Raw genomic sequence first — 19,388 nt, 5'->3', positions numbered from 1 at the left:
AAAACTTCAGCTCTAGAGCTGAACTTCAGGCCCGGCTATTAGAATGCTGAAGTTTTGCTGTCTTTGCTACTTCAGCCCCGTATGCTGAAGTTATGCGAAAAAGCGAGTACGCTTGCAATTTTTTTTGCAAAGCGGGCACAAGTTAAAACGTGACACAAAAAGCGGGTATAGATGCAAATGCTCCAATCACACGGTATGTCCACAATCATTTTCTTAATATTTCAATATTTGCATCATTACTTGAAATTCACATCAGATACATTCACAAAAAGACTAAATAATTATCATTAAAAAGTTCTTCATTCTTCTGGTTTTGAATTCACGCTAGATAAGTCTACTAAAAAAACCCTTCACCATAAAAAAGTTCTCATTCTCCTGATTTGAACCTTAGATTTATGTTCGAGGCAGAGTTGTTTCAATAATCCCACTATATCATTGAAATAAAACTGTACCTACGTTACGTGTTTGAACAATACCATTTCAATACTAAATAATTTAATGAAGTAAAATATATATTAATTAATTATGATTAAGTAAGAGAGATTTATGTGCAAATAAATGAACAAAATTAACAAATAATCACTTTTCTGTTCCTGTAACAGAAAATAGCCACCGTCATGAAGCTTCAAATTCATTCTACAAGTAAAACTCCAATATAGTGGCTATTTCCCAAAAACAATATTGAAAAGCGGTCAAATGATGTTATTTCTACACAAACTTAGCGGATAAGTTTTTAACCGGTCAAAGTCGATGTTCATTTTCTGGTCTATATACATAAATTATATACAATTACATATAATTATATATAAATAAAATATATATTATATATTTGCTGTCTATTTATAGGTTAAGAGAGTTATTTTTTTTTTATTTGGGTTAATTCTTCAAGTTTTTACTGCATCGTTGATGTGACAACCATACTCCATCTCTCCCCAGCCGGGTGAACTTGTATAAGTAGAGCAAGAAACATAAATTCAAATCTCCTAACGTTTACTCCCTATTGTCAACTTCTCCTTAGTCCTCTCCATCACATGGATTCTCCACTTCTCCAATGAGGTTTCCGTTTCGGTCCTACTTCAAATCCCACCATCGCCAAACCCTATCTTCTCTCAGATTTATTCTCGATTCTCTTTTCTTTTTGCTCTCAAAATTTAATCCCATGGCCGGCAATCAGCACGCGACACCTCACTCCGATGATCCTCCGCCGTTTGATCCATCGGAACCGTCGATTCCGATATCTTACCCGCTTAAGACGCTAGAAGAGCTCGAGTCGAGGTCTTATTTCGACTCTTTTCATTTCCCGTTCACTAAGGCTTCCGTGAAGTTGCCGCCTTACGCCGCCAATGAATTGCCGAAACGACCTAGGCTTTTGGTATGCCACGATATGGCTGGAGGATACCTTGACGATAAGTGGATACAAGGCGGAAATAATCCAGATGCTTATGCTATATGGCATTGGTATTTAATTGATGTATTCGTGTATTTCTCGCATTCTTTGGTTACTCTGCCGCCTCCCTGTTGGACTAACACTGCCCACAATCATGGAGTTAAGGTATCAGATTTGACGCCGTGCTCTTTTTCTTCTTTCTCGTGTTATATATAATTTGAGCGAACCTGAATAGAGAGAAACAGAGATAAATGATTCATAGACGACCTCAACTGCTTTGTGGTTAAGTTGTAGTTGATTGATTGACTAATTTCTCCATGTTGAGTTGTTTTCTACTCTTCCAACACCTAAGGTTCTGCATGGCAGGCTGGTCACTTCCTCCTTTTCCATTGAGCTATATTTCATTTATTATAAGGTACTGGGAACATTTATCATGGAGTGGGATGAAGGCAAATTTCTTGCCAACAAATTACTGTCATCAAAGGACTCAGCTAAGATGTATGCAGAGCGGTTAAGTGAGCTTGCTGCTGCTTTAGGCTTTGATGGATGGTTGGTAAGCGATTGATTCTGAAGTCTGATCTCTTTCATTTCCTAATCACAGAGCTTGATGCCAAATATTTACATTCATTTCCTGATTGCTTGATTTTATATATGCCTGTTAGACTTGAAAAGTGATCCCCCCCCTTCCTTTTTAATATATATAGACCTCCTTTATTTCTGGAACAGTAGTCTGAGAGAAACGTTCCTGATGGAAATTGAAGAATGAGACATACGTCTAGTCTTTTACAATGTCTAGAAAGTAAAAATCCTTAGAGCATTGTTATGTGAAACAAGGTAAGCATAGTCATACAATCCTAACTGCTTTTGGTAAATTTCATCAAGGTATGAGTTTATTATGTCCAGTCTTTTGCATAACTATGTCTTATACCAGGATCGCCTTTTCTTTTTCAAACATCTTGCTGCCAGGTCAATATGGAAGTTTCAGTGGATGTTGGGCAAATTCCTAACCTGGAAGAATTTGTCAGCCACTTAACTCAGTCCATGCATTCCCTTGTCCCTGAATCTTTGGTCATATGGTAATATCATGAAACAAAAGCTTTGTTTAAAATTAAAAGCAGCTGAGTTGTTCTTTCTTTCTTGTTCCTGGATCTTTGGTCCTATGATAATGTAATGAAACAAACTATTTCTTCAAAGTAAAAAAGCAGCATAATTGTTCTGTCTTATCGTGATGCTACAGGTATGATAGCGTCACTGTTGATGGGAAGCTTAACTGGCAAGATCAGCTAAATGAAAAAAATAAGCCTTTTTTCGATATATCTGATGGTATATTTGTGAACTACACCTGGCAGGTATTTCATCCTAATCTTTAATTATGTTTTTTCAGGTTAACAATAATTGCTAAAGCCTGTTTCTTCTATACTTATAGGAGAATTATCCTAAGCAATCAGCTGAGGTTGCCGGTTACAGAAAGTTCGATGTCTATATGGGAATTGATGTCTTTGGAAGAAACACTTATGGTGGTGGACAATGGACGGTGGGTTTGTATACCACGTAGGGAAATCAAAATTTCCATACCTTATCGGCTCATCCTCTATGCTTGTTTAGTAGTGCTAAATACATAACCCATAGTGTTGTTCTGAACATTTAACTTGTAAGTTAATGTTTTATACTGTTTGATATTGACAGAAATATTATAAGATTGATGATGTTAAATGGTTTGAGATCTTTATTAGTGAAAAGTCCTTCCTCCTTGTTTGTCTCTTTGATTATTCAAAGAGAGAGGGATTAGGGCCTACTATTGTTTCTGTTAAAAGATTAAAGGATTATCTTATGTTTGACCTGAAAATGTCTTTCAACCAGGATTCTATCTTTACTATGAGAGTAACAGTTATGCTTTTTTTTCTTCTTTTGGCTAGGTTCTTTCTATGGACTATATCTGACCAGATGTAACTTTGCTGTGAGATAGGCAATTAAGAGCTGTTGAACCTCATAAATAATCATCAACCTTCTATATTACAGCATAAGTCAAAATTGACTAAATCAACCTTGCTCATCATCTAACACGAGTAGTGAACTCCTCAAATTTTACGATTTTAATGAACTTTCAAAAAATTACCTGATAGAAGTGTCTATCATGTAAGTTTTCTTGAAAGATTCTTGTTACACTTTCATCTATCTCAAAGCATCTTTCAATCCCTACCTAAAGTTGGGAGACATTTCCTTCATGGTTTCTTTTTTCTCGTCCATTATATCTTCTCTAAACTTTCATACTTTTCACAGAAAAGTGGATCCTATACACACACATTGCTATTTATATGCGAATTCCAATTTTTCCCAGTTCAGTGACTTAAACAATATGCGTCACTTTCAAGCTTGTTAGAAAATACTTGCACTGTCTGATTGTTGAAAACTTCTTTTAGCCATTTAGGAATCTTATGTAATAGTACTTCCAGAAAGGAGGAATCAAATTCACGAAAGTAACCAGCTAATAAGGTTTTAGTTTCACTGTCTCTGTTAATAAGTGGTTTGTTTGAGCTGTTGGCAGTAAAACGCATTTACAGGATTACTCCAGACCACTCGTTTAACCTTTTTCTAGGCTGTCTAGCCACTTCGGTTTACCCAATGAAAAAATAATCTGATTCTGCCTTTTTATGCAGACAAATTTGGCACTTGATGTGATTAAGAGGGATAATGTGTCAGCTGCCATATTTGCTCCTGGATGGGTGTACGAGACAAAACAGTTACCTGACTTTCAGACTGCGCAGAATCGGTCCTGCACTGTCTGCCATGATATCTCTTAAAAGCTTCTTTGTAAAGAATAAGAATACTGCTTTCCGATAAAGATTACTCAGATTATTTTAAAGATTCACATAATTTCTATATCCTGATTTCCTTCAATTTCTTTTCGTGTAACCACCGCCTCCCACATAAAGGTCTTTCTCATGGTTTATATTATAATTTTTTTAAAAACATCAGATATCCTTTTCTTCATCTGGTCTTTCCTTGGCAAATGATAGCCACACTGCCAGCAATATGGAAGATGAGATCCAATAGATAACTTAAGTTGCCAAGTCAAAAAGGAAAGTATCTCCTTTTCTACATATGTTTAAGTAACCAAGCCAAAAATGAAGTCTCTTCATTTCAATCTATATGACATTTTATTTTAAAACGCCTCGGAAAATTTTATGCACTTCTACAATTAAGTACTATATAAAAGTTACATTCAAGACATTTAGAGTTTATTACCACGAGTTTCCCTGCTAAACAAAATTTTCAACTGATACCTTTAACTTTCTCTTCTGTTATTACTGCTGTCATATGCAATTTAAAATGATTTCTTAATCTTTGTTTCCAGTCAACTTGTGTCACATAAAATGGGACACTCTGAGTGGATTTTATGATACTTCTTGAATGTATATATAAAAACTGTGTTGAATGTCTTCGCAGATTTTGTATATACTGCAGCATTAGCATATATACAGTTGAACTACACTGTCCATTTTGGTAATTGAAAAGTATATGCTTTATGTTCACCATATCTTAATGAAAATGCTTTAACATGCAGTTGGTGGGGGCTTGTAGAAAGATCATGGGATATTTCACAAAATTATCCCCTAACTCTTCCATTCTACTCAAATTTCGATCAGGTATGCCCTAAGCTTGATTGTTTTCAAAAATCTTGTTTTGTGTTTCCTTTGTTCTTTTACAGAATACAACAACAACATATCCAGTATTATCCCACACCGTTTGTTCTTTTACAGAATAAATTGCAGATTTATTGCTTGTAATTTTTTCCTATCAATACCAAGGTGGAGTGACTCCATTAGATCCTTGTGTGAAGGACCAGTTATGTTTGAACTCCTTGTAGAGTAGTTCACTAGAGCAGTTCAACCAGTATGCTTAGCAACTTTTGGTACTTTTATTAGAAACATGTTTACACTTGTTTACGGTGAATTTGAAGAAGCAAATATGATGGTTCCAGAGTGAAAGAAGCAAGTATGAACCATTGCTGGTGGTTCCTGCTGGGTGGAGATGGGAGGAATTGAGTATTGTCATAGTATTTTAATTAACTTGATTAACAACACATATATAAGCTGGTTCAAACGGTCCAGTGTTTAGAGGAACCGATCCAGAAACTTCAGACTGAAGGCGCCACAAAATGCATAAGCAGAAAGGTGAAACTTAGTTACATGGGGCATCTGATAAAATTGTCAAGTACTGAATGTTAAAGGAAAATACAAGCTATTTGCAAATCTTAAAAGGGTCCATATCTTGGTCCAAAGGTGGCTTCTTCTATGACTGTTTATGAATAGCGGGGGAAAGGCTAAGACAATCGAAATGTTTTCTAATTCCAAAAGTCTATGAGGTGGCAATGCCCACTAACATCCTTGTTATCATAATCTCAGGGTCATGGTTACCATATTTCTGTTGATGGAAAGCAAATATCACAGACTCCTTGGAATAACATTTCTTCGCAAAGCTTTCAGGTGTCTTCTGGTATCTGTATGTTTTTTCTTGGTTTTCAGTTGTTATTAAATGCAGTAATTTCTGTAGTTTAAATATAGCATTTATCAGAAGTTCCAATTTTCAAAAAATTCTCTGTTTTATTTTTTGTCCTCTGAGATCTAGAAAGAGCATTGAACTCTAATATTTAAATGTTACAATCATTATAGACAATTCCATTAATTAGTTTGGTGTGTGGCTCCTCCAGCTAATATGTATGTCCATATCTTCTCATTTACTTTCTAGTTTTGCATTATGTCATAGTTATCATCAGAAGACGTTTCTGTAACCTTGTTTCTGCTTCTTTGGACATAAATTCCCATAGTAAATTGCGTCGCTGAGATGCTCACTTGGAATCCTTCTGCAAGACTAGAAAGCATCCATGCAATTAGGCACAACCCATGTTGCCTAGAGTGGAGATCTATGTTGCTCGGACTCTTCGAAAATGTGGCAGGATACGTGTCGGATCCTCCAATAGTAGTGCATTTTTGAAGGATCCGACACGGGTGCGGCTACATTTTGGAGAGTCCGCGCAACATAGGTGGAGATACAGACTGTGTCCTTTTTTTATTCATCCATTTCTTAAATCCTTTGTACAGTGTCTTCCACATGTCATTAGTGTCAGCAAAATTCAGTTTCACAGGGATGTCTTGAATTATGACTCGCTCTTCAGATGCATTTTTTGAAAAGAATATAAGTTTGACTCGAGTGTAAGTGACTAGAACTTTCAACACATCTGGCGTTTCCTTCTTGTTATTCCCTGCTTGAATTTGCCTTCAACTTGTGAAGTATCATCCTTGCATTTTGTTTGTGAAAATTAACCACAACGCAAAGTAAAAAGTTTAAATGTTGATAAGGGTTGTCACTTGTGCAATCAGCCTAACTCTTCATATGTTTATGAGTGTACTGATGTTACTTTAGCTCTTAGATTCTAATCTACTATACCATGTCATCACTAAGATTATCCATTTCCCCTTTCTAAATTCCTCACCCTTGCTAATTACACATTCGTCTCAGCCTCTCCTGGAGTTTTTTGGAGAATCTACTGCAGGGAATCTAGAAGTTGTTGTTGAGTAAGTTTCTTGGCTTGTTATGTATTTAGTTTTTGATCGTCCTGACTTTAACAGTTTTCTGTCAGTGATAGTCTCTTGTTTCAGTCTGATGATCTATAACCTATAAATTCATTTGAAGCATCTGGCACTTGAATTCTGGAGAAAATTGTTCTCTGTGTATATTTTCTTGCATAAGTTAGACGCTATCGCATGTAAATTGTAGAGTCTCTTTGTCTTCCTCTATGCAATGCTGTTCTAGATTAGAAAATTGTGAGCCATTGGTGCACCAAAATTGTCTCTCTCTGAGACCTAATACATGTTGTGACACCATTTGAGCAGCTTCGTAATTTTGAGATAACAAAACATGTCCTTTGTTTCGAGAGATTCAAAATGCATAGCAATTGGGTATCACAAGTCCACCAGTTCAGCAACACAGAGCATTAGAGCATCTGACCAGCAAGTCAGATGAAAGCTGTCTGGTTTTGCTATTGTACTACATAATTTAGTTGGACAATCTACCAACTTTTAGTTCCCCAAATGTCCCCATATTCTAGTTAATAGTAGGGCACTGTCTTTCAACAAAAACATTTCCCCAATCTCCAGCCATCTTCGCTGCTTCCAATGACCTTCTGTTGGAACTTGGGATATCATATTCTTAGCAAACCCAGAAAAATCATTTTTTTCTCCATAGTGTTTAATCCCTGCAATCCTCCAATCTCCTTTTAGCAATTTCCACACTGGAAAATCTTCTATTATTTCTTTCTTCTGGGTTCATTGAAGAACATAAGCAAACAGGATTTTCACATCATCATTCAGAGGGAGTGAGTATTACTTTAATATTTGCAGGTTGAAGGATATATGAGAAGCATCTCTATCCTTTTTTCTTTTATATATAAATTTCTTTTTCTTGTCCTTCGAGGTCATCATGGGAAAGAATACCTTTAGAGTTGAATCTCCATAACAATCAAATCTAACCGCAGCACTCTGACCATCCCATAACTCTTATATTCTTCCCTTTGTTCTCTCTCTCTCTCTCTCTCTCTCTCTCTCTAGCATCTGCTCTGCCGTTAGCTTTCATTTTCACCTTCCTAGCTAATCACTTCTATTGATTGCTTATACTGAAGCTGCTACCAAATCCGCGCCTATGGTTGATCATCGGAAACTTGTACCAAATTTATCATGTGCTCCAGTTGTCGACCACAAACAAAATTGAAAGGGCCAAACAACATCGTAATAGCCTCCATCACTCACCAGAACTTTAATCAGCAGAATTGAATGACAAAGCCAAAACTTCCTGCAGACCAGCACCCAAATGTGCAGCACCAAAATATAAATTTGAAGCTACTCACTGACCAGCACATGTGGCTTTAATTGCCAATAAAAGACTCCAGAAATAACCAAACAACATATGAGAATTAATGTGCCGACCAGCAACACAAATTAAGACCCTGGCGAGAGACACACCAAGCCTAAGTTTTAGACAAAACAATGCAAATGGACTGAATTCTTAAAGAACAAGGACAAAATTACAGCAATGATAAAAGATATCACCCAAAATTAATGTACAAATGTTGCCTTCAAGTAATGAATTGGCAAGGGTAAATTTAGGTGTAGATAATGAAACGAAAAGTGGGTAGATTGTAAACCTAGTATATTCATGTAGTATGGTAGCAAAAATCTATCTATCTATATGTATGTGTGTGTGTGTGTGTGTATGTGTGTGTGTTGAGGTTTTATGTGCATGCTTTTGTTCATAAGATTGCTTCTAGCTTGTGCATACTTCTGCTTAATGTTTTGATTTGGGAACTGATCTTATGCATTGAACTTGACATGCGCTTGGATGGGGTAGTCTTAAGGAGCAATCTTATAATGGAGGTGGAAACCTAACATTCAATGGAACACTTGATGATGATATTCATTTCTCAGCAAGGTTGTTTGAAGGGAAGCTTCAGTTAGCAGATTCACCTGTTCACTTTACATTTTCTGTAAGCCATCTTTTTTTTTTTTTTTTTTTTTTTCTGTATAAAGATTGTTAAAGTACTTAATTATTAACCATTTGCAAGGTTATACTGGTAACTTTCACCTAGCAGAGAAATCCTTGGAGAAGGATTTGTTACCTTTCTTGTGGATGGGGATTATACAACTGCAGCCAGTTATTTGTTGTTGACCTGATAGTTCTGCTGTGTTGTATCTCAGCACCCTGTAATAATGTAATTCTAGGTGATAAAATTCCTTACATTACCTTGGTCTACAACATTAAATGTGCAGGCTTTTTCTAAAGAATGGGTAGTATGTTTAATTTTATTTTCTGTTTTTTAAGTCATCCTTCTATCCTACTTGGCGCATTTCCTGAGATTTATTAACCTTCCAAATAGCCCAACTTCAGAAGAAATATGAAGAGTTCATGTCATGATGAATAGTTGAATACATGTATTATGTTGTGCCGTTGTCGTTCCTTGTTCATTTATCAGCTGATACGTGTTAATGCAGGTAAAATCAAATGGAAGCTCTTTGTTGGGTTTGTCTCTTGAGTTCACTTCTGCTGTAAGGAAGCAAAAATCAGTATTACTTGCTTCCTGGGGAGATTCTTTGATGACTATGACCCGTTTTGTTAGACATTTTGACAATGTAATAATGCCTCGTCGTGTTACTAAGCTAGAGACTGAACCATCATGGGTCATACTAGAAAGTAGTATCGCAATGGAAGGATACATGTTAACAAAAATCCATGCTGTATGCTATAAGTTAAGACCTGAAGTTCACAAATCAGAACGTCAAGGTAAAACCATGGCTTTTTCTCCAACAGAATATCATGCGGTGCTTGGTCATCTTGCAATAGATAGTCGTACACAGAACTCGAACTTCCCACCATCAACTTCATGGCTTGTTGACGGTAATTACATTGAATGGTCTTCCGGTTCTCATGGCTCCAGGAAACTTAATGTCAAGCTTGTTTGGAAATTGAAAGACGGAAAAACTCACCTATTCCCCAAGTATTATATCTATGTCAAGAAACAACCCAATCTCTCAATTGCAGAACCAAATAGATCACTTCAGCTAGTCCAGGAGTACCTGGGAGTTGCGGAAGTTGAAGCATTTTATGTATCTGATCTAGTAGTTTCCTCTGGCACTTCAAGGATCAAATTCATTATTCAAGTTTGCAGCCTGGATGGAGCTTTCCAAAAGCTAGAAGAGTCTCCATCTCTTGATTTAGATGTTCAAGGTTCGTAAATGTTGTTACTTTATATTCTATAGTTAAATTATTGCATCTGTTCCAGGTTCTATAGGAGAAGACTAAAGTAATGTTGATATACTTAAACATGCCGTAGAATAATTTGGTTTATGTATACAGCTTGTTATACCTCTACAATAATGTACAACAGTGCAAGTATTTAACGTGTAAAGGTAGTATCTTGTATCTTCCTCTCTTCATAATGCTTTTAAGCAATGAGATTGCTGCATATGGTTAACAGGTATAAGCTTGACTAGAATAGGAATACTGGAGCAGCCTATATTCAATCTAGAGGACAAGTCCTTATATTTATAAGATGATTCATTCTGTTTGGATCGGAATAGTTGAGGTGTACGCAAGTTGGCTCAGATTCTATCGTCATCAGAAAAGATACTTTTCTTTTAATTTCTAAATTGTTAATTTTAACTTAAGACAACCAAGATGAGCATAACAGAACAAGAAAACGAAAAGCTAGAAGGGGAGCTAGAATTTGAAAAGCAATACTTGTAATAAAGGAAAAGCATGTTCTTTTGTTTAAAGTAAATTGTTAGTGTAATAAAGACAAAACAAAGAAGAGCATAGAAAAACAAGAAAAACCAAAAGCCAAAAGGGGGAACAAAATTGAAAAGCATTACTACTACATGGAACAACCTTCATTTGGAAGCATTGGCCTCGAGCCCTAAAATAGAGGCATTTGCATCTATACCCGCTTTTTGGATTACGTTTTAATTTGTGCTCGTTTTGTAAAAAAAAAATTGCAAGCGTACCCACTTTTTCGCGTAATTTCAGCATACGGGGCTGAAGTAGCAAAGGCAATCACGCAAAACTTCAGCATTCTAGTAGACGGGACTGAAGTATCAAGTGTGCTGAACCAAGTGTGTGAAGTTTTTGTTTGTAATTGTTGAATTTGTTTTTGTAACTGGCGAATTTCAGCTCTAGAGCTGAAGTTTTTGTTTTGCAACTGGCGAATTTCAACTCTAGAGCTGAAGTTTTTGTTTTTGTAACTGGCGAGTTTTTGTTTTGTAACTAGCGAATAGTTTTTGTTTTGTAACTGGCGAACTTGAACTCTAGAGTTGAAGTTTTGTTTGTAACTAGCGAAGTTTTTGTTTTTGTAACTGGCGAATTTCAGCTCTAGAGCTGAAGTTTTTGTTTTGTAACTGACGAAGTTTTTGTTTGTAACTGGCAAACTTCAGCTCTAGAGTCTTCTTTCCTTCATAATGATACTGTCACGAAAACATGAAAATAGCTGCTTTACTGTCACATAAAACATTCAATAGCAAGGATACCTCATCTTATAACTCTCTAATCGGACCAATTATTTAGATGATTAGTTCGACAACTAACCATCCAAAGGAAATGTTAATCGATATTTGATAAAGCAAGAAACTTTTTAAAAATTTACATAAACCAATATGCTGTTGCTAATGCCATGCATTATCAAATAGGATCTGTAGCTTCGTCATTTAACAGATCATCTATGACCACCATTCAATCAAGCAAGGACCTTTAGTCACGGACTTCAGAAAAAGGTTGAGGGCGGATATAACTTTGAGGAGGAGAAAGGGGGCTGAAGTTGTTTAATAAGTGGGTACAAGTTTAAAATTTTAAAAAAAATGGGTATAGGTTAAATGTGGGCGACCAAATAGGGCGCCCCGTACAATTTTTACCCTAAAATAAACAAAAAAAAAAAGAGAGAAAGAAATGGGTACAACGTATCTTATTTTGTCTCCAAAAAAAACCAGAGTACGTTAAGGTAGAATGATTAAAATCATTATTGGGCTTTTCATTTGACTCTTCTACCTCTTTCATCTAACCCCACTCAGAGTTTCATGTACTTAACATAATCAGAGTCATGTTTTGGAGTCTTCTGGTCCCCCAAAATTAAATTCTCTTAATTTTTATCTTTATGTTTTCCATCATCTTACAAAAAGTCTCAAAGGTTTGATGATGTAGACATTGTCAATGGACATGACACGTACATGTATTCATGATTAAGGTACTCAGTCACGGACTGATATCAGAATATTTGAGAGATCATATTCTAAACCCTATATAATTATCACTACTACAATTTATTAGTTCCGTCTAGAAAAATCTCATGCAGAAAACTGGAATAACAAAATCTTGTAATATACCATTTTTTTCCTACTACAAGTATTCCTTCTCGAGTGTTTTTAGTTGGATAGATATGATATGATTAAAACCTTTGGTTTTAGTTGGATAGATTTGTTATATTAAAAAAATTGCAGGAGTATGAACTTGCTATTGATGGGAAACTTGTATTTTATTTAGTTGCTGTCTTTATTTCCCCTAAAATGTAAAGAATATTAAGAGTTATTTTCTCACTAGATGTAGTAGGATATGATCTAATTATCTGTGTCGTATACAAAATTTTACGCAAACAATGTTGGTATGTAGTACTTCGATTGTATAGCGTTTGTGTATTTAAACATGTAGTGGTCTAATTAATATTGCACTTCATGCACCTAATTGATTATACTTTATACTATCAAACTAGTGGTGTCTGTCTTATATAATGTATATACATATTGTTTCTTAGGAATATCATGCGCATATATAAAGAAAATTGTTTACTAGACGGTGCCGATTGGCACTCCTTACCATAAGGGGTCGTTCGGTACAATGGTGGGATATCCCATGGGGTGAGAGATTTCATGGGATTAGTTATCACACCTTCTATATGGGATAACTAGTCCCACCATTTCAGTGTAAATATCATCCAAATATTAGTTAATACCTCAAACCAAACATGGAATAAAGTTAGTTCCAAACTTTATCCCATAATTATTATTCTTATCTCATGTACCAAAAGACCCTAAGGGTGCTTTGCCACTGTCTATGAAAATATCAGAATACGCCAAAACATAGCAATATCAGAGCAAATCAGATATGAGAGGAAGTTAGAAGGAGTCTAGGGCTATACTAAAATGAGTATATGAGACTTACAGAAGCGGATGGTACGTAGTACTAACCACGACTCGAATTATGGTGGTTGAAAATTCTCATGACGAACAGTCCCCCTGTTTCCACATCCTAAATATCCCTAAGTTTGAATGCAGAAAACTAACTCTAGCCATCTCTAGTCTAGGGAAAAAACTTTCCTTTTCAACACCCGTAGTAGTGTTTATATAGACTAGTACTAGGGTTTTAGGAGGAGGACTAGCTAATAGATTAACAAGCTAATTAGCACCCCTTATGGGTGAAATCGACCCAATAACAATTTTCTAATAAGGGCAATGTCCAGAAAATTATATGACAAAACTCAAAGTGACTATGGAGAAAAAACAATTAAACTGGGGGGAGACAACAGAAGAACGACAGAAATAGGAGGGGTTGATAGAGATTGTAGAAAAAATAATCAATTTGACCTTGGGACATGCTTCAATATTAAACAAAAGCTAAGTAGGAATCTCTTTTTCTTTTCTAATTTCTACTAGATCAGTTGCCTACTTAATTTGTTTTATTTGCCCACCTTAACCAATAGCCTGATTCGAGACATAATCATGCTGTGAAATAGACCTTAAACAAATAATCTAGCTGATATTAATGTCACTGTTGTATAATATATATATAATTAGAATTCGTCGTTGAGTAGACTTTTCCATGAACTCGGACGATTTCTCGCACTACCTCCCACGTGAACGAACCATTACAAAGAACGAATTTTATCAAGTTTCACGTTTATGTATTAATTTAAATTTTATACTTACATTATATGTAGTATTTACACAACTAAATCACTTAAAATTAACGAGAAGATGATTGTGTGTTTAATATGAGTTGATAATATACCAGAGATTTGAATTGTCTATTAGAACGACTTAGCGGGCGTTTGGACATGAAAATTGTAAAATTTCAGGAAAAAGTGAATTTTTTTTCAAGTGAAAATGGTATTTGAAAATTAAAGTTGTGTTTGGATATGAATATAATTTGGAGTGTTTTTGAATTTTTGTGAGATCTGAAGTGAAAATTTTGAAAAATACCTTTTTGGAGTTTTTCAAATTTTCGAAAACTTCCAAAATTCATCAGTGAAAATAAAAAATTTCATGGCGAAACATTGATTTCGAAAAAAGTGAAAAATTTGGAAAAAATAAATCTTTTTTTTGGCCAAACGGGCTCTTAAATTACAGTAAACCTGTGAAAATATTCAACCATCGCGATAAAACCTAAATTCTTTTGTATGTGTTGATTTGTCTTTTTTCCTTCGCTTCTAAGCTTCCTTGGTTCTCCACCTTAATATTCATTCTTTTTTCCTATTCCTTCCTGGTTAGCCATTTGGAAAATGCATGTCATAGTTTAAGCAACGCATAGATATAAGATATAATGTGTGTCTGTGTGAACATTTTTTTCTTACAAAAAAGATGGTAACCAATTTATTTAAGCTCGTCCAAACATTCTACATTGAAATCAGGAAGATGCTATAGTCAAATGGTTTTCCCTTCTTTTTTTTTTTAAAATTCTTTTTCCTTTTTCACATTCCATTAGTCAAAACAGTGGGCTAATTTGTGCTTATATTTGGGGTTGGGTGCTTGTTGGTATAAACATCAAGCTTCTCGTCAGAATTTTTTTTAAAAAAAAGTTTAAGAGCAACATATTTTTGTTCACTTTAAATATATTTGTTGATGCATAAAAGGAAATGAATATAAGAATCTCCCCACCCTTAACCTGTGGTTTCTGGTTCGAGTTCTAGAATGGAAAAAATATTTTTTTCTTTCAAAAAGATCTTGTGCGATACGAATCCAGATTAGTTGGGTGTAAAAAATGTGAATACTAAATATTGAGTGGAACCAAAAAATCTTTTTACACACTGCATATTAGGAGTAGTGCTTTTCTGATATATATTGACGGTTGCATGTGTTGGGCACCGCCATTCCCCATTGCACTAATTGGATATGTAAATCAATCTGACATACTAATAAAATTAATGTTTATGAAAACCTCTTCTTCCCTTACTATAAATTTATATTTCACCTCTCACATGCTAGGTTGACTTAACAAGTCACCATCTTCTCCAGAAAAATTAATAAATATTATCTTTAGTTTAACTGTAATACATTAATTATCTTAGTTCATACATATAGTAGAAAAAACAAAAACCCTCCATTCTCTAATCCTCATTTCAACTAAGAGGGAAAGAGAAAAAGTACAATGGGGTAAAAATTAATGCTAAGTGAAGGAAAAAAAAGCCTCGGTGCATAAAGTATTTTGTGTTAACGCTTGGTTATAGGTCAGTGGTTGATTCAGTGGCTCGAACCCGTGATTTATAAGTCAGATAAAGACAACTTTACCGTTGCTCCTAAGCTCCCATCTAAGCGGTGAAAACAAAACGACTATAAGTATTGTCCTGTCCAAAGAAAGACTCCCTCTTGAGAGATATCTGAATTACATTTGTGGGACTCAAAGTTGTTGAGGTAGTGAGAGAGGTTCAAGAATGACTTTTCATCATCTGCAGCTACTAATTGATCATGTATTGGTGGACTCATAGGCAATAAATTAGCTGGATGATGATCTTGTGATTGCATTTGGATGCAAAGGATCTCAGCTTGAGCTAGTGCAAGTTGCATCTGCAGTCGGGAAACCTGGTTTTGTAAGTAAGATATGGCACCAACACAGCCATATACAGGATCCCTCATCCTTGCATTTGCTTCATACGCTAAACTGCTCACTGCATCTGCTCTTTTATTAACCGGAAGCTCCTGCTTTAAGGTAAAATAACTAGTTTAACTTCTACACACTGACAATATAAAGAAAAAAATATGTTACTCTATCAGATCATTTACGTCCTAAAAGACGACTACTAAAATAAGGCAACCTATCCGCTACACATGTTAAAATACTTTGATAGTGTAAACGTTCTTTACATCGTCAAAGTTAAAATCCAGATAGAAGTTGAGAAAGAACAAAGAAGGATATATGAACTTTTTCTATTGAATAAGCACTACTTCAAATGAAAAGATAATTAAACAAATAATAATCCCTTCAAAGGGTGTAAATAAGCTAAATTTCGACCTGTAACATTTTGCTGATATTGCTGGCACCAAAAACCTTATGAACAATGGCAAACTTTTGAGGATCATCGGAAGGGAAGTAAGGAGCAAATATACAATCCTTTGCACAACGGCGTCTCAGCAGCTTACATGAAGCGCATGGGGAGTTTCCTGCTGCACCCATCTATATATCTTTCTGAATTATTGAAAGAGAGAGAGAGAGATACGGAAATGAGTATGAGACTAATTAAGTTAATTATGGAGAAGGGAAACTCAAGAGTGTGTGTATATTTATAGATAGGATATGATCTAGCTAGCTCAGCGCGTTCAATAGTACACCTTATTATTTTAATTAGTTTGAAGAGTGCTTCTCATGAATTTAAAATAATAGTAATAGATTTGACTAATTTAATTAGTTAAATATACAGGAGTAGTATCCCAGATGAGAAAGGACTTTTTAGAGTTTATAATTGGGGTTTGAAAAAAGAAGACCCCCAAATCATGTGGCGGAACGTTAAAAAGGTTAAACAAAATCAAGCTAGCTATGACTTCTGTTAGTCTAGGCTGGTGTCGTAAGCCTGTGTCTCTTCACTACAAAATCATTAATTAGAGATTTTTACCATCTTATACTAAATATGAAACTTTATTACTCTTCCTAATCAAATTTTAACTTATCTACATGGGCATATATAATTTACCAATTATATACAAAGTATTAATGAGTATCCTTTTATATTAGGAATTGAATAAGGAATCACCTCTTCATCAACATCATCAACAAGTCCTGGAGCCACTTCCTCTTCGTTCACCACTGTTCCACCCTTCACCAACCTCCTCCTCCTCCTCCTCCTCCTCCTCCTCCTCCTCCTCCTCCTCCTCTTCTTCTTCTTCTTACCCACTACTAGACTACAAAAGAAGGAAGCCCTTGAGTCAATTCTGAAGAAGAAGAAGAAGAAGAAGAAGAAGAAGAAGAAGATATCTCATCTTAGGAAAGACGATGTTTAATGGCTCATCATCGAAATAAGGAGAGGGAGCAGGATCAGTAGGGACCTGGGGCTCTTTGGAAGAGCAGGGAGTTTCATCCCAAGTAGGAGCAGAGGGCTCCTCTTGGGCTGAGGGATCAGGTCCCTTATTTGTTTCCCCAGTAGTACTGTTACATGCCAGATTTTCAAGGGACACCAATTCCTTACCCTCTTCCTGATGACCTTCACCTTCCCTCCGAGATCCAATGGTCTTATTGACACCATCATAACCACCAACCAAACCTCCCTCTGCAGCGATTAACAACATATTCTCAATGGCTTCTTGTTCATTAACCCCCAAAATAAACTCAAAGGATACAAGAGGAACATTACATTTAGGGTTGGCAACATTCAAATCGATGCTTGGAATGATCTCTTCACTACTACGAACCACATCCTGTTAGGCTTCAGCACCCTCTCCAACTTTCTGACTAGAAACTTCCGGACCTTCTTCTCCGTCTACTGTTTCTCCTTTTACCATTTTTTCTAGCAAGGCAGAAGGCGAGGTCACAGCACCAAACCTTTTAGGGTTCTGAGTCTTACGACTCCGGTGAGAGCCAGAACTCGATTGGGTTAGAGAAGAAGTAGTAGGTGGTTGGGGGTCTGGTATGGGGTTTTGATTGGGTGACAGAGGGGACTTAGACTCTCGCTCCCATGCTTCGTGAAACGCAGACACAGTGGGGACTACACTGAAAACATTTGAGACTTCTGGATTTTCAGACATAGTGAAGATTTGCAGTGAGAACACAAGAAAAATAGTGTTTGATTTTGAGAGAGAAGGGAATTTTTGGCTTTGATGTGGAGTGAGGAAAGAGACAGCATTTGGGTTTATTTAGAGACGGTGAGGGACCAGTTGCGAACGGGTATACATTTCTAGGTAGATGGGTCGTTTAGTAACGGGTATACTGTTTAACCAAAAAATAGAATTTTAGTCAAACCTAGAATTTAGAAGAATGCGGGTTACTGATAATCAAAAGAATATGTAGAAGAAAGTAATTTGGGGTAACCAGAGTATAATCAGGAGAAAAATAAGTGAATCAAAGTATATTCCAATAGTATTTCGTGTTTACAAATGATCAGATACCTCCCTTTTATAGGTATTTTGAAGATATGCATTTTCCCCAAATCATAATGAGGCTATTATGAATAATTAAAGACATTGAATGCTACGTTACACAATCATTATAATCAATACAAATTCTCTAACGTATCCAGTATTTAATGACTGTCAAATTCCGTATCTGCGCTTTTTATTATGGTCAGATCCATTCCTTTTGATAAATGACTTAAATAGGTACGGGCGCTGAATCCTTCGAATGTCCTCCCGTGCCTCTTCCTTTGCCTTTGCTTGTTTCTATTGCTGCCCGTGCCTCTTGACTAATTATAATTCTTTGACTATTTGACCAGTCCACGTGTCTCAACATGTCACTTACATATATAAATGCAATTTTTTCCAATACAGATAGTCCCCCCACTTTCCATTTATTCATCAATTGAATATTTGGAAAGTGGATTTCATTAAAACGAGAATTTTTGTCACCATTAATGCTATGACAAAATTGACGCTTCAATTGTCACTTCCATTTAATATTCCGTGCACGTATCGATTTCCCATTGGCTCTGCAGTTTTTGCAGCCTTTTTCAAGGTTTTTACGGTTCCACTATTAATGAAGTGCCAATTATCATAATTATGGTCTTTCCACCTCCGCACTTTTACCTTTGGCGGTTGCTTATCGGTATACATATAACTTTTTTCCCTTGTCTTTTATCACATAAAGCTTATTGAACACTTATTTCTCCAAATCTCTGTTTACTTCTTCCTTAAATCATTCTTGTTTGATATGTCTTCTCCAAGCCCTAACCCTGAGAGAGTTTCCATTACTGACTCCTTCCTCATTGCCCCTGTTAGGCACAGAAGGGGAGGTAGACTTCGTAGTTTAGGATCTACTCGAGGTGGTTCGTCTATGCCTTCTTCTAGTTCTGGTCCTTCTTCTAGAACTAGAGGTCCCCTTTCTCACAAATCTTCTTCTAGGGGTAGAGATCATTCAGAACCTTTACGCGAACCTTTAGTAGATGAGATGGTCCCTTCAGAATTGTCTTTTTACGATGACAGAGAATCTTTTAGAAACCAGGTTTCCGCATTAGATCGTGTCGATGCTTACCCCACTCAAATTACAGAGGTTT

The 19,388-nt window shown here is 35.9% G+C and overlaps 2 protein-coding genes across 4 annotated transcripts; one reads left to right on the top strand and one right to left on the bottom strand.

Annotated features, from left to right (window-relative positions):
- The first annotated feature begins 950 nt into the window (after positions 1-950).
- Positions 951-10,377, top strand: LOC104216517 (cytosolic endo-beta-N-acetylglucosaminidase 1). Of its 3 annotated transcripts, none has more exons than XM_009766577.2 (11): positions 951-1,552; positions 1,803-1,940; positions 2,354-2,463; positions 2,625-2,736; positions 2,814-2,921; positions 4,045-4,157; positions 4,953-5,034; positions 5,794-5,874; positions 6,908-6,963; positions 8,792-8,927; positions 9,433-10,377. In XM_009766577.2, exons 1-11 carry the CDS (start codon positions 1,052-1,054, stop codon positions 10,171-10,173), a joined length of 2,178 nt encoding a protein of 725 aa, XP_009764879.1. In that variant the 5' UTR covers positions 951-1,051; the 3' UTR covers positions 10,174-10,377. The 3 variants fall into 3 exon arrangements, with proteins under 3 accessions (XP_009764879.1, XP_009764880.2, XP_070027007.1); XM_009766578.2 differs by having other exon boundaries at positions 1,471-1,552; positions 1,754-1,940; XM_070170906.1 differs by lacking the exons at positions 951-1,552; positions 2,354-2,463 and having other exon boundaries at positions 1,847-1,940.
- A 4,965-nt stretch (positions 10,378-15,342) lies between these two features.
- LOC104216518 (LOB domain-containing protein 12-like) lies at positions 15,343-16,377 on the bottom strand. Its single transcript, XM_009766579.2, has 2 exons — positions 16,205-16,377; positions 15,343-15,891 (listed from the first exon to the last, which is right to left on the bottom strand). The coding sequence occupies exons 1-2, from the start codon at positions 16,364-16,366 to the stop codon at positions 15,526-15,528; spliced, it is 528 nt and encodes a 175-aa protein (XP_009764881.1). The 5' UTR covers positions 16,367-16,377; the 3' UTR covers positions 15,343-15,525.
- Positions 16,378-19,388: the final 3,011 nt, after the last annotated feature.

Source organism: Nicotiana sylvestris, chromosome 3 (genome assembly GCF_000393655.2).
Source record: "Nicotiana sylvestris chromosome 3, ASM39365v2, whole genome shotgun sequence".
Taxonomy (NCBI): domain Eukaryota; kingdom Viridiplantae; phylum Streptophyta; class Magnoliopsida; order Solanales; family Solanaceae; genus Nicotiana; species Nicotiana sylvestris.
The sequence above is the reverse complement of the archived record's forward strand: the minus strand, read 5'-3'. Positions and strand labels throughout refer to the sequence as shown.